Source organism: Condylostylus longicornis, unplaced genomic scaffold (assembly GCF_029603195.1).
Source record: "Condylostylus longicornis isolate FDR11 unplaced genomic scaffold, ASM2960319v2 ptg000135l, whole genome shotgun sequence".
In the NCBI taxonomy this organism is placed as follows: domain Eukaryota; kingdom Metazoa; phylum Arthropoda; class Insecta; order Diptera; family Dolichopodidae; genus Condylostylus; species Condylostylus longicornis.
The window spans coordinates 13,027,836-13,042,524 of NW_026578103.1; the positions used below are offsets into that span (position 1 = coordinate 13,027,836).

General features: G+C 26.6%; 3 protein-coding genes across 4 annotated transcripts; 2 read left to right on the forward strand and 1 right to left on the reverse strand.

Moving 5' to 3' along the window:
* The first annotated feature begins 372 nt into the window (after positions 1-372).
* On the forward strand, positions 373-5,247 carry LOC129615094 (A-kinase anchor protein 10, mitochondrial). Of its 2 annotated transcripts, none has more exons than XM_055530160.1 (4): positions 373-545; positions 606-767; positions 2,017-3,805; positions 3,875-5,247. In XM_055530160.1, the coding sequence occupies exons 2-4, from the start codon at positions 614-616 to the stop codon at positions 4,119-4,121; spliced, it is 2,190 nt and encodes a 729-aa protein (XP_055386135.1). In that variant the 5' UTR covers positions 373-545; positions 606-613; the 3' UTR covers positions 4,122-5,247. The 2 variants fall into 2 exon arrangements, with proteins under 2 accessions (XP_055386135.1, XP_055386136.1); XM_055530161.1 differs by having other exon boundaries at positions 373-589; positions 645-767; positions 3,875-5,246.
* A 2,655-nt stretch (positions 5,248-7,902) lies between these two features.
* Positions 7,903-8,464, forward strand: LOC129615193 (cuticle protein 16.5-like). The gene is made up of 2 exons (XM_055530291.1): positions 7,903-7,914; positions 7,991-8,464. Exons 1-2 carry the CDS (start codon positions 7,903-7,905, stop codon positions 8,462-8,464), a joined length of 486 nt encoding a protein of 161 aa, XP_055386266.1.
* Positions 8,465-10,809: 2,345 nt separating this feature from the next.
* LOC129615194 (cuticle protein 16.5-like) lies at positions 10,810-11,350 on the reverse strand. Its single transcript, XM_055530292.1, has 2 exons — positions 11,302-11,350; positions 10,810-11,184 (listed from the first exon to the last, which is right to left on the reverse strand). The coding sequence occupies exons 1-2, from the start codon at positions 11,311-11,313 to the stop codon at positions 10,810-10,812; spliced, it is 387 nt and encodes a 128-aa protein (XP_055386267.1). The 5' UTR covers positions 11,314-11,350.
* Positions 11,351-14,689: the final 3,339 nt, after the last annotated feature.

Below are 14,689 nucleotides of genomic sequence, written 5' to 3' on the forward strand. Positions count from 1 at the left end.
TAATTTATAATAAAAGCATACTTGATTAGTATACTTGTATGCATTTTCGCCACTCCCCATTTTACGCTTTACTATAAATGACTGAAAACATATTCTAAAGAATATTACTGTAAAATTACTGATTGCTTACGATCTAGATTTAATGGTCATCAATAATAACTTAGTTGTAATTCAAAAAATAGTTATAATTTGTGAAAGAAAGTATTTTTTGACTATTTTAAATATATGAAAAGTATTTGTAATTCTCACCACATGGTGTCGCTTTTCTTATATTTAGCGTTGAATTGAATTTCATGAAAATGACAATCAAAAGAAAACAAAAAACAAAAACTTTGGCATATTTTGATTTTTTTTCACCTGTGAAATCTATTATCAAAATTGCGATGAGAGATGAGAAGTAGTCTAGCATTTTTTCGAGGTCGTTTGTTTATTTATTTAACTCAAAATAAAAATATTTTGATTATATTTGGGCATCCTTCTATATTTCTTCAATTTAAATTTTACTACAATCGATGTGTGTTTGCAAAAAAATGTGAAAAAATAATGTAACAAAAATAATTTAAAATGCTCAATTTTTTAAAGAAATCTGGTATATTTATTTGCAGAAACAAAAATGAAATTGAATATTAAGACATATTTTTCAGGCCGTTCATTTGTTAACGATGAAAAATTTGTGCCGGAAAAAACTAAAGGAAATTCGATGTCATCGTGGCAATTAACAGATAATACACCTTTAGATGAATATTTAGAAAATCATGAAATCAATGGTAAGCTTATTTTAATGCGATATTAAATTAATAACTTTCTCACTTTAGTTTTTATTTTTTGTTTTTTTTTTTCTTCATATTTCATATGACAATACCAATAGATTTTAAGAAATTACGTAGTTTCGGTTAGATTTTTACTGTATTCTACATTCTATTTGGCTATTCCATGAATGTGTTTATTCCTAATTAGATTCAATAAATGACAAATGTGTTTATTTATGATTTTTCATTTGGATATGTATGTATACCTACCCATATTTAACAAACAACAAGCGGGGGAGAAAGATTGGCATTCTTAATTTCTTTGTAAATTTTATTTCATAAAATCTCATAAAGCTTTAAGTAATTGCCCACTTAAATTTACAGAATGCTGTGTGTTATTGTAATATAAAAACTTGTTTTAGTTTTTAAGCTTATGCATGAATCTATTTTCGGGAAAAAAAATTAAAAGTTTGAGTATAACGAATTATTTTAACTCTTCATTTTTAATTGCGCATATTTCTCATTTAAGTTTTAACAATAATAAGTAATGTACCCACATATATTTAAGATTAATAATAAGATATTTTTATTTAGGTACGAATTAAAAATTCATTATTGAATTTATTAGAACTGAATTCCATTATAATTTTATAAATCCTGATATTCAACTTAAAAAAATTCATTTGCATATACATATTTTGTTAATTTCTTGTTAATAGGTTTAGCATTTTTGATCGCCAACTATACATAATTCTGGTTAACCTAGTTCTAAGGTTTTTGACCCAAATAAAAATTATTATCCAAGAAAGAGCTTAAAAATAAAGAAAATGTCTTGGATTCTAAATAGGCTATTGACCTTTTCTCATTTTGAGCGCGTAGTTATCGCTTTAAAAATTTGAATTTTAATAAGAAAAAATTAAATATTTTTACCAAACATTCCTGTTCTTAATGTAGTGAAAATTTTATATAATAATCAAACTTATAGTGGATCCATCAAATATTTTTCCCTCAATTCATAACATTTGTATTTTTATGTATGTATGTACATACTACTTGAAAACCGATTTACAAGTTTTTGCCGATGATTCGCATTAAAACAAGGTGAAAGAAATAGTTCGAATTGATAAAATTTCTAATAACAATATATGCAATTACTAATTACAAACAAAAGAAATATTTTAAATATGTACGTATATATGAAGCAATGATTTAAAAGGATAATCTTCTATGTATTTAATTAATTTTAATTTTTTTAATTTACTTGTAGAAGCTGTACAACCACGTTCCCGATTATCAATGAATCTCTATGATATTTTAGCAGATCGAACATGTTTAAGTTATTTTATCCAATTTTTGGAAACTAAAAGTGCTCTCTCTTTGATTAAATTTTATTTGGACTCGGAAAGTTTTAAGACAGTAGCCGAAAAAGAAATTGCTTCTATTGAAAATAATAATAATTATTATTATTACAATTATTCTAATGCAATCAGAAGACATCATTCAAAAAGTATTTCATCCGATAATTTTGATAAGATCTCATTAAATAGTAGTAATTTCGATGTAACCGATTCAGTTTCACTCGGTTCTCAATTAACGAATGTAACAATGAATTGCGACCAATTGATAAGTAATAGTAGCATGAGCTTAGATGAAAAACTTGAAGAACAAATGAGTGATAAAGAAATTACAGAAATTAATCAAATAAATGAATCTAATGAACAAATTAACACAAATGTAAACTTGCATAAGAATTGCAATTTAAATAGTCTAAAAACCGTACCTGAACTAAAAACGTTATGCGATTTATCGTTACGAAAACCGTTAACAGATGACGAAAAGTCCTTGCTAGTGCTTGCTGAAAACAATAAAATTTATCATAAAAGAATAAGTAAGAGTATAAGTGCCAACAATTTTAGTGAGCAACTATCTTCTAATGTAAATTGCGAAAACTTTAAACCTAACGTTTCAAGTAGAGAAATGGCTATTCGACAAAAAAATGTTTACACATCGATTGCATCAGATGCGATTCGAATATATCGTAAATATTTAACAAGCAATTCGCCATATTTTATTGATATCCCTGCAACAATATTATCAACAATATCATTACAAATATGTGCGCAAAATAAAAGTTCTGCCGATTATGAAAATAGCGAAAAAAACCATGACAATAACAATAAAACTTCTGAGACGGATGATAACTCTGAGGAAGATATAAACTCAATATCGTGCAAATGTTTTTCCGAAGCTCAAAAATATATTCTAGAACGACTGGAAGCAGATTATTTAAGCGAGTTTTTAGAAAGTTCCTTTTACTGCAAATATATTGTTGATATATTGTCCAATGTTCGATCTTTAACTATTTCGGATATCCTACATAGTGAATCAGCTTTGTTTTATTTTATGGAATTTTTAGAACAGAAGCAAAACCATCGCGGCCTTTTAGAATTTTGGGTAGCTGCTATCAATTTTCGCAAACACTATTTAAATTTGTCTATGAATGCTGATGAGGATATTTATTCTGATACTGAAAGTTCAGAAGATTTGCTACAAAGTGATGCGATGATATTATATGATAAGTACTTTTCGTTACAAGCTAATAATCCATTACCTATTTCAAGTAGAATAAGAAGTCAAATTGAAGAAAAAATTTGTTCTAGTGAAATAGATGAAATTTGCAAATGTTTTGATGTTGCAATTAAAGTAGTAGAATTATTTTTTGAAAGAGTTTATTTTCAAGAGTTTTTATCTTCTCAATTATTTGTTAATTATTTTAACGATTTAAAATCAAAGATTCCCGATTATAATTCGTCAGACATCAAAACGAACTCGAATAGAATTAAAAGTGGCTTCAAAATGATAAGACATCGAAAAACTCTTTCGGATTGTACTGCTGAGAGCACAAAAGAAGTGAAGAAACGTTTTCTATCGCAGCAAAATAGTTTATCGGGGCAAGGAATGGAAAATTCAAAATTTAAAACAAGTAGATCGGCAGACATGAAAATTGATTCAAGACATTTAAATGATCCGGATTTATTGTGGAAGAGAAATTCAAGGTAATATTTTAAATTTACTAACCATTTAAAACCAAATGCTATAATATTTGTTTTGTGTGATATTTTTAGAAATGGATTAATATTTGGTCGTGTAAATTCTTTAGGTCGGTATGAGCGGGATTTTGAAGTTAATTTTAACAATGAAGAAAAATGGACTTTAGCAAGCGGTAGTCATAAACTAAAAAATGCTATGCGAAAATTTGTCAATTTACCTGAAGATAAAGTTCAAGAAGAAATTGCATGGCAAATTGCGGAAATGATTGTTAAAGATATAACAAATGTTACTTTAGGAAATAGTGATAGTAATGATATTTAAAAATATGTATATCTTAAAGTTAGAGAACTTTAAATTAGCTTCGAAATGAAATTGAAATTCCATAAGTTTTAAAAATGTGCGCACAGAAAATATTACTTTGTTACAATATTACAAATATTGAATATAGTTGAGTTGCAGTGTGATTAGCAATCAAAATTTGCGATAATTAAATGAGTAAAAAAAATTTAAATCTGAGAAATATTTTATATTTAAAGACTCATAGTTGAAATAAAAAAAAATAAGTATTCAAAGATTAAGTAAGATAGCACAAATTAGAAAAACAAAACATAAAAATTAAAAGTAAAATTTACATTTAATTTATATATCTATGTATGTATGTATGTTCAAATGAGCAGCTAAATTTTATTTTTTTCTCACAAATTAATTTTTATTTTCTAAGAAAAATCCTAATAAATTTTATGCAGTGATTGGGTAATTTTTATGAAAAAAATTTGCAATACATTTAAAAAACAAAAATTTCTTTATTTTAATATTTAATATTTTTTAATGATGTGACTGATTGACATTCTCTCATCTACAGTATTACGATATAACCGCAATTAATTTATAGATCGTTTTGTCTATAATGTCATTAAGTAAATTTAATTAAAAATACTCTTGCGTGTCTCTCAAAATTTTGTTATCTTTAAAAAAGTATCTTGTTTTTTATGTTAAATGATGTTTTTTACATGAATGTTATTTTGGTACTTATAGATATTTTTTTATTCTTTTGTTTGAAATTTAGATAGGTAATCATGTATTTTTACTATATTTTACGGGTTAAAGCACAAGTTTTCCTATTTTATTTTTTTCTTTTAAAATATGTAATTACGAGTCCTCGTAATTACGAGTACCAGTAATTACAAAGTTGCTCAGATTGCTCTATATTAAATTTTGTACAATTTACATTTGTTTGAGGAACTTGATCGCACATTTATACTAGGAAGAATGAAAAAAAAAATTTGTTATATATGCATAATTAAAATTTCATGCTTACATAATATGTAATTATGTATATTTGTAGACCTATTCTATATTTTTTCGAAAAATTATTTTTAAATTTATATTGTTAATAATATTTTATGTACTTGTCTTTACTTAAAATGAAAATTGAACTTTATCCTATAATGGGACATATTTTATTCATGACATTTAAAAATTGAAATAAATGCTCTTTAATTTTTCTTTTTTAATTTTAGAAATATTTTTGTATAAATAATAAAAAATTGTCAAAAAGTTTGAAATTTTAAAATAGTAGTCTTTTTTTATTTTAATGCTACTTCAATATTTGCAGGCTATAGATTATAAATGGGAGTCAACGGATTACAAAATTAATTTTTAGTGGTTGTCGAAGTCAATTCTTAAAAATGCAGACGTCGAAATTTACAATCTAATCAAGTACCTAAACGATTTAATAATACTTTGCTTGCTTTACTTTGAAACGTTTTTTATGTACATATGTAAAATAATTAAGTACCTAAGCAAAGTAACCATAGCCCCAGTTAAAACTTTATTTGAATTTACTCCCAAATAATTCTCCTTTTAATTCTCCTAATCATATTTCTCTTTCAGAACTAACCATGAATGAATTCCAAGCTGATACATATAATGTATATGTACAATGTATTTCTTCACCTACATGTTAAATTGTATTTTACATATTTAATATATGTATATTTTTAGTTTACTAATCAAAATACTGCTAGTAGTACGGAAATCTAATGTGGAGAAAGGTGAAGGAAATCTAATGCGTGGAACCACATTGGGCTGGTGAAGCGATTTAAAGATAAATTTTGGTATGGGCAGAAAAATTGAAATAGAAACGATGGAAGGATCCATTTATTCGTGAACAAATTGCTAAATGAGCATGAAACGATGTAATGGCAATGGATGCTGTCAAGGAAACTCCACTTATTCTGACGATTTGGGTAAATTCGCCTAACATTTAAGAAATACTCCAACGCATTCATTGGTTTTCTATTAATTGAATACTTGGAAATCAAATAAATTGTTTTGTATATTTGTAGACCATATAACGACAGCGGACTTGTAGCCGCATGATCACGTCTTCAATAGTCCCACCACCAACTCCAGTGCCAACAAAAGTGCCATCGTCAGTGCCATTCTCTGTGCTACTATCAGTACCATTGTCAGCACATTCTTTATTTCCTCGGCGAAATTGCTCGCGTACTGCGTTAGAATCGCTAGAAGCGAAAGAATTAGAAAATTTGAGGAATATATTGTGATAGAGACCGATATATGTAAGTAGACATTATTATAATATTATTTTAAAGAAGCTTTTATTTTAGTGTAATTTATATTTTACAACTATCTGGAAAAAATCAATTACAATTAGAAATTTCTATTTTGAAATTAATTGCCAATAACAAGTAATGATTTTCGAAAAATTTGTTTGCTTACGCTCCACCTTTTTCTGCAGAGTCTCTAAGAGTTAAAAAAGAGTCGTAATCCAATCCACCATTCTTCAATGAAATTTTAAACAGTCTTTAGAAAATAGTATTTGGAATTTCTTCTAAAATTAGTTGCCTATAGTTCCAAAAACTTGGAGATTGGACCTAATTACTATACAAGTTGCCACGCAGATATTTTGGAAACTGTTTTATATCCCTTTTTGACATTATCTGAAGGGTGCATTGATAATACAGCCTTAACACTGATGCGTGTGTTGCAACATGTATTACAAAGCGCGGCACATGTATGTAAGTGGTAAAACGCTTGAGGTACAAGAGAGAACGTCCAGTTTCTTTTCTTCCGACATACCTGAATCATACAACAAATCTTATACGAGAACTTCCAGAGTATCGAAAGGATTTTTTCAATGTGAATGAAAAATCACTAATTTATCTAATTAAATTGATCGATAAATGACCCAGAAAACAATATTTTATGCGTAATTTTTCTTTTCTATCAGAAAAAATAACCAAATATGTATGTGAGTGCTATTGTATGTACTTACATATGAATGTATATCTCTTCATTCCCTTTATATAATGAAACCTATTAGGAATTCTCATAACTAAGTGCCTTCTTTTGTAATTCAATCAGATCGGCATAGTTCCAAAAAAAAAAATTTTGTGATTCCAATAATTATTGCAGACACCTTAAATTATTTAAACAGGCACATATCCATTTAATTTTAATTAATAATATTTACATATGAATTTCCTTCTTGCTTATTAAACATATTTACACGACAATTTTTTATTTTGCGAATTATAATGGTGATAGCTTGACTAACAGTGCAATGCGAGTAATTATATTATAATGTACGTTATATATATGTATATAGGTATGTAAGTATATTGTTTGTGCATACATGCCAAGGTAAAATGAAAAAGAAGCAAAATTTAAAGTTGCAAAGATAGTTTTACTTATTATTTGCTAATATTTATTTAATTTGAACAGTAAATTTCAATAAAAATTAATAATCAGGGCCGCGTACTCAATGCAATCCTTAGTTGGAGCACGTTATTTTTGTGTTATCTTTTTATTTTTAATTTTTTTTTTTGGCTTCTTTCTTCCACCGTGTTAGTGATGGATTTGTTACAAAATGCATTATGGATAGACGATTTAAATGTTTTCTTGTAAATAACACCATGTAAAATATTTTTTTTTGAAAATTAAAATTCGATGCAGAAGTTTGAATATAAAAAGGCAGTTTGCTTACTAATAAATCATATTCAATTGAAAGAGCTCTTCAAGCAACATTTAAATTACTTTTTTTTAATATTCATTATTTAAAATAATTTTTTTTTTAAAAATGTTCAAATATGTAAGCTATAATAAAAGGATATTTCTTAACGAAAGGATTAATTTAAGTTTACCTGTATTAAATTTTATATTTATAGTGTGCTTTTCTATTGGCTGCCATTTTAAGTGTATCAGCTAAACCGGCTGTTTTGGGTGTTGCTCCAGTTGTTGGACCAGCTGTCGCTCCTGCTCCATTAGTGGCTCCGGTAGTAGCTGCAGCAAGTAGTCAACTTGTAGCTCGTAGTTTTCATGCACCGGTAGTAGCAGCTGCTGCACCAGCACCACTTGTTGCTCCAGTACCAACAGCATACGCCGGATCGTATGCTCATCCATATGCAAGATATGTTGCGGGAGTACCATTTGCTGCACCGTTTACAGCAGGAGTAGCAGCACCTTTTGCTCGATTTGCTGCTCCAGCAGCTTATGCTGCTGCACCTGCTGCCGTTGCTCCAGCAGCTTATGCTACTGCACCTGCTGCCATTGCTCCATTTTCTTATCCTTATACAGCTAATCCTTATGTTGCAGCATCAGCTCCATTGAGATATGCAGCTTCTTCACCATATTTCTTCTAAAACTGTGATAACATTCTATTTGTAAATTTACAAAAAAAGAAAATTTTTGGCACTAATGGGACTGTGCAATTTTTGTGTAATAAATTCTTTTAATATAAATTGTTTATTTTAAAATAAAATTTTTAAAAAACTAAAATCTCTGTTCTATTATAATTATTTCTATAAATAATGTTAACTTAGGTGTTAAAAATTTATTTTAGACTCAATTAATTGAAAATAGTAATGTTTAATTAGAATATTTAGTACTCGGATAAATCTAATATTTCATTAAAATTTTTTTATGAGTTTCGTAAAAATTTTATTTGAAAATTTGAAATTTAACTAAAAACAATCCTAAGGCTGGTTAATGCAATGTTTCTTAAAAATATTTGAAAATTTTAATTGAATTTACTTTCGGTTCATTACTAGTATCAAATACATTGTTTCTATATAGAGTGTCCGTAAACTAACAGCACTCTCGCAGGAATTTGCCTTTTGGGCTTCTTCTCTATCTGTTAGGTACCAAAGTTTGAATTTCTAAAAACCGGGTTAATTTTTACGTTTTTATTCACATGGAATTCCTCTTGTATCAGCGATTTTGAAGATTTTTTTAGTTTCTTATAAATTTCAAAATATTTAAAAGCAAAATTAATATTTTTAAAAAAATTTCCAATAAATTTTCCTTTAATCCTCATTTACTAATAATTACAACTCAGTAACTTAATAATTTTCTAAAGAACTGGAGAGCTTTGTATTCTGGCCTTCATTTTGATATGGTACATAATATTGCAAAAAACGCAAAGAAATAATATGTATGTCTATCAGGCGAGAACCTGAGGTCGAAACATTAAAAAATTAACTGAACACTACTTTAAAACAAAATTTTTTAATCATCAAATTGAAAGACATTTGCATTATTTTCATTTCATTACCAAATATTTTCAAAATTTTTTAGAAATATCGTGGCTACACGAGAAATTTAAGATTAAGCTTTTTCAAATACGGAAATAAGCTTTCTTTGCAACAAATTAAGTATAATCCAAGATTTTTTAACCCTCCTGTATATTTTTTTATTAGATTACTTTGTTGTACCTTTTACCTTTTAATAAAATTGAGAAAACACGGTGTATATAATTACATTTGGACCTCAAAGATATCCTATCTTCCTAATTTAATTACATAAATTTCATAAGATACAGCTACATATACAATATTTCTTTACATATTGAGAAATGAAACGGAGGCACGTACTACATAAGTTTACAAAAACTTACTGTTGACAACGGGTAATTTAACTTAGAGAAATTTTTTTAACCTCTAAAAGTTGTACAAAGCGATTTTTAACAATTCAAATTATTTAAATGAATTACATTATTTTCATACATTAAATAATTACATACTATTCATTCAATTAATTTAAAATATTTGTCGTAAACGAATTAAAATTATAAAATAAAAGCGTTGAATTTTTGTAGTTTTACCACGAATAAAAATTTTATTAAAATTTCTCTTAATAATACAAATTTTGACAGATCAAAACGATTCAAACATTTGGTTTGGTCCTGTAATGTTTGATGGTATGAAACATTGATGTAAAATCAACTCAACATTTCAAGTATTATCTGAGTATCCGAATAATTGAAAATATTCTATGATTAAAAGCATGCAATATTATTTTTCGGTTCGAATTTGACATAGAATACCGACCCTTTTAATATGCTCTAACGATCGTTCCAACTATGAGTTTCTTTAAAATTCTGAGTAAACATTAACAATAATTTTTAATAATTTATTATTAATATAATAGAAATTATTGAAAAATTGTAATAACAACAACAAATTCGTTATTCCGCATCCCTACTAAAAATAAACAAGATAATGATCTATGTAAAATGCATCATTTCCCATGACCATGTTTACCATAGTGAGAGTTACTAAAAAGACCTAAAAATATATATTTTCCAAAAATAGTCTTATTATGGTTCAATATTTTATATATGGTAGGTCTAATAACGGATATGGAAAGTACATAACAAGAAAACTTACATAACTTAGACAAAATACAAAATGCTGTGATCTTGATCTTTTCTTTCATGAGATTATGGCAATCTAAACTTTTATTATTTAATTAATAAAATACTGATTTATCAATATGTATACAAAATACTTTACATTTTATTTTGAAATTTTATAAAAAATTTTGAGAAAAATTCCCTCAATAAAATAAAACAAAAAAAATGTATAAATTCTATGCTGTTTTGGTTTAAATCTAAAAATACACATATACATAACAACTTGTTTGTATTTTTCAAAAAATATTTAATTTTATCGAATTATATTTATTTGAATTAAAATGATATCACAGTTCAAAATACATATGATGCGGCATTTACATATGGGCTTGAATATGCAAATTGAGTACCTATTGCTGGTGCTACAGCGTAACGGGCAACAGGAGCTGGTGCAGCAACAACTGGAGCTGGAGCGGCAACAACTGGAGCGGGAGCGGCAACAACAGGAGCTGAAGCAGCAACAATTGGAGCTGAAGCAACAATACGAGCAGGAGCAGCCGCAGCAGCTACATATGGAGCGGCAGCAGCAACATATGGGGCTGCAACATAACGGGCTGCAACATATGGTGCAGCAACACCATGAAAACTACGATGTACAACTTGGCTACTAGTAGCTAAAATTTGTGGTTTTGCAAAGGTTGATGCAATTACAGCAATAACAACAATACACTAAATAATTTTAATAATATAATATTATAATTTCCGAAATAAATTTATACATTAGATATAATTATAAAAATTAATTAACTGTATATGTTTGTATGTACAATATATAGAAGAACTTACGTATTTGAACATTTTTATAAATTTTTTGTAAATATCTAAGAATATTGAAAATGTTTACTTAATCAAGTATTTGAACTGAATATGACTTACTTAAAATATGTAAGCCTATTTATATTAATATTTTAACCAATAGTGGAAAAATAAATTGAATATGTATAACATAATATTTTTAACTTACATACAACATAACCTTTTTTTTTCATTTATTTTATTATACATAATTCTTACAGTTTATGATTCTCTTCATTTGTATGTTAACTATTTAGTTTATTTTGTATATATACATACAACTATAATAATATATGGATTAAAATATATTTACTTAAAATAATTCATAGTATTTAGTATTTTAATTATTTTTACACATCCAATGTCCACAATATAACCATCGATATTTGGAACACGTATTTCAGAGATATTATGCAAAAGATTATTGTTCAAAAATGAAAATAATAAAAAAAAATGCCATCTATGAATTATATAGAAAAATATTTTTAGTACGTTCGTGTAAAAATAAAGTCTCATTGGACAATAATGTACTCTGGTTTATTTTTCCCCTCAATTATGAATTTCTAAGAATTTCTAAAATTTCCGCGATATTCTAAAAATAAAATGCCCTTTACAACCTTTTTTTTTCAGTTTTTGGTTAATAAAAGTTCACAGTCTTTACAATAAATCATAATAGGGCGTATAAGACGTGTTTTAATTAATAATCATAATATTTTACATTAAAAATAACAAAACAAAAATTTTTAACTAACAAGTAATTTTGTTATATAAAATTTACGCAGAATATATTTAATACATACGTACATACTTATACGAATTTTTGAAGGCGATACAAAGTGTTGAATGTAAATATAAATGACAAAATTTTTATGACATGCAAATAAATGTTATACACTTGTATAGTTAGAAAAAACCTTAGAGAAAACCCCAATTATACAATGCAGAAATTTGAATTTTATTAAGTATGCATTCAACATAAGTTTAAATCTTTTTCTAATTTTTTGTTTATATGTTTAATATATATATATATGTACATACTTTTATTTTGATAACATTAATTGAAGCATAATGTCGTATAAAGTGCAGGTATATGACCGAAAGCAAATTAAATTTTAGACCACGTATGACTTTTAAAAATGTTATACTATAGAAAAGTGTATTGACCTCTTATAATGAAAAAAAAAAAATTAATAATACTTTGTGACTTGTGACTCATATTAAAGATTTCAATTATTGTTATACGTAATAATTTCATCGGCACCTGAAACAATTGATTTTATTCTCATTTTCTTTTTCTCTGCTTACAAAAATTTCAAAAATTAATACCTACTAATTTTTTCTATGCATTTCCGTACAGAAAATTTGTTAATATATTTGCAGTTTTATAGCTTATATGGCAATTATATTTTATCAGAGCCAATAACTTTCCAATTTCTTGAAGTTGGCTATATATATTAGTTTTTAAAAAATTTGAAAATTTAAAAAATCTTGTTGACTTGTATAATAGTTACCCAAATCAACTGTTTTGATTTGGATAGTTGAATTGGTCCCAATACAAAAGCAGCCGTTCTTAATCGTAATGAAACAATTTCTGAAAATTTTGTTGGGTTATGGTTCATCGTTTTTGAGTTATCATGCGGACGGACGAGCGGACAGACAAATAGACCGTTACACTAAGATGTAAGTTATAAAAAAACGATAGTTTGAAAACATTTAAATTATTATCTGTTTATAATAGAAAAAACACCTTTATTAAATAAAAACAACTCCAGGTTGTATTAATAATTCAGTATATTAGTGTAATAGTCACAATACCTTATATATGTTCTTATGATTGTGTGTTTCAAATAGAAGAATAAAGCAACGTGAAGAAAGCAATATGAAGAACAATTCATCGGCAATTTCTTCATACCTCTGTAGCTCATTTGGTGGAGCGTCCGGCTACAAGGCAGTAGGTCATTGGTTCGAGTTCAGTCCGAGAAGAAAAATTTTCTGCCATTGATTCGTTCCTTTGATTACATCATCCATCTGTTCTACAGTTGTATGAAAAAATTTCCATTGAGTTAATATTATTAGTGTAAAAGGCACAATTATTAGAAAATAACTACATGTTGTATTAGAAATTCACTATAAAACACCTTCCTACAGAGGATCTTTTTCGCTGAATTAATAAGGTGAATTAAGGAAATACAAATTTGATGTATGGAATTCTATATAGCTATTTTGAGATCGTGTGTTCAAAAATGTTTTTGTTTTCAATGCCTCAATTTATTTTAGACATCAACTGATTTTTTTTTTATATTACAAAGCCTGAAAACAGCCCAAAATTGGAAAGAGTTGTTTAATATAGGTTTATGTATATTTTTAATTTCTAGTTTAATTTTATTTTAAATTAAATTTACAATATTGTTATACTTTTGAAATATTTTTTTTTATTAAGATTTGTTATACATCTTGATAATATTTTTAATCAAATAAATTTTCAAAAATTGGCCTGTTACATTTCATACATATATAATATAACATATGTGTAATATATATATACATATATATATATATATATATGTATATATATATATGTTAAATTCCATAATATCTAGATAAGAAAATTAGGCTACTAAACTGATTTATATTTTTAATTGTGCAAATATATGCAAGCATAAATTTTATTTAAAATGTCTGCAGTATATACGAAAACACAAGTGCCAAAAGTATAAAAATCTTCATTTTCGTTTTATGCATTTTACTAATCTAATCACGAATCATTTCGTTCACAATAATATTTAATTAAATATTCAATACATGATACGGCATACTTATACAAACAGAAAAAAACAATAACCTTGAAATATTTTCTAAATTTTTTTATTATATTTAATGATTTTTCCCAATTTTTAAAATTTTCTTAAAATGTTAAAAGAGGCCTAAGATCGGCAAATCATAAGCGAAATCAAATCATTCATTTAAATTGAATCATTCTGAATACAAATGTTATACATATATTTAGAATATTTTCTATCGGAAGCGAAATATTTTATTTTGTCCACAATTACAATGAATAATTGCAATAGTATTGAATAGTACTGAATTAACAAAGTGTAACCGGGTATCGTCACCTTTGAAAAAATTTTTACTTTTCTAGGGTAAGTATAGGTGTATTTATCCTAAAAAAAATTCGATTCCTACAAGATGTTCACTTGTCTTAAACAATTCAAATTTCCCATAAATTTCCAGACTTCTAATAAAAATAAATGTGGGTCAAACCAATGGATTATAATGAGCACTTTTCCCTTCAATAAATGAAAATAATAATGCGTGACATTTACCGTAAACTTTCTACATTTTTAAAAAATTTAGAAAAGCTTGCGCAGTTTCGGAA

Excerpts from the sequence above, each read along its gene's own strand:
- LOC129615094 (XM_055530160.1), top strand. The coding sequence starts at position 614 with ATGAAATTGAATATTAAGACATATTTTTCAGGCCGTTCATTTGTTAAC. Across the intron at positions 768-2,016 it reads AGAAAATCATGAAATCAATG|AAGCTGTACAACCACGTTCC; the intron begins GTAAGCTTATTT and ends ATTTACTTGTAG. Across the intron at positions 3,806-3,874 it reads TTGTGGAAGAGAAATTCAAG|AAATGGATTAATATTTGGTC; the intron begins GTAATATTTTAA and ends TGATATTTTTAG.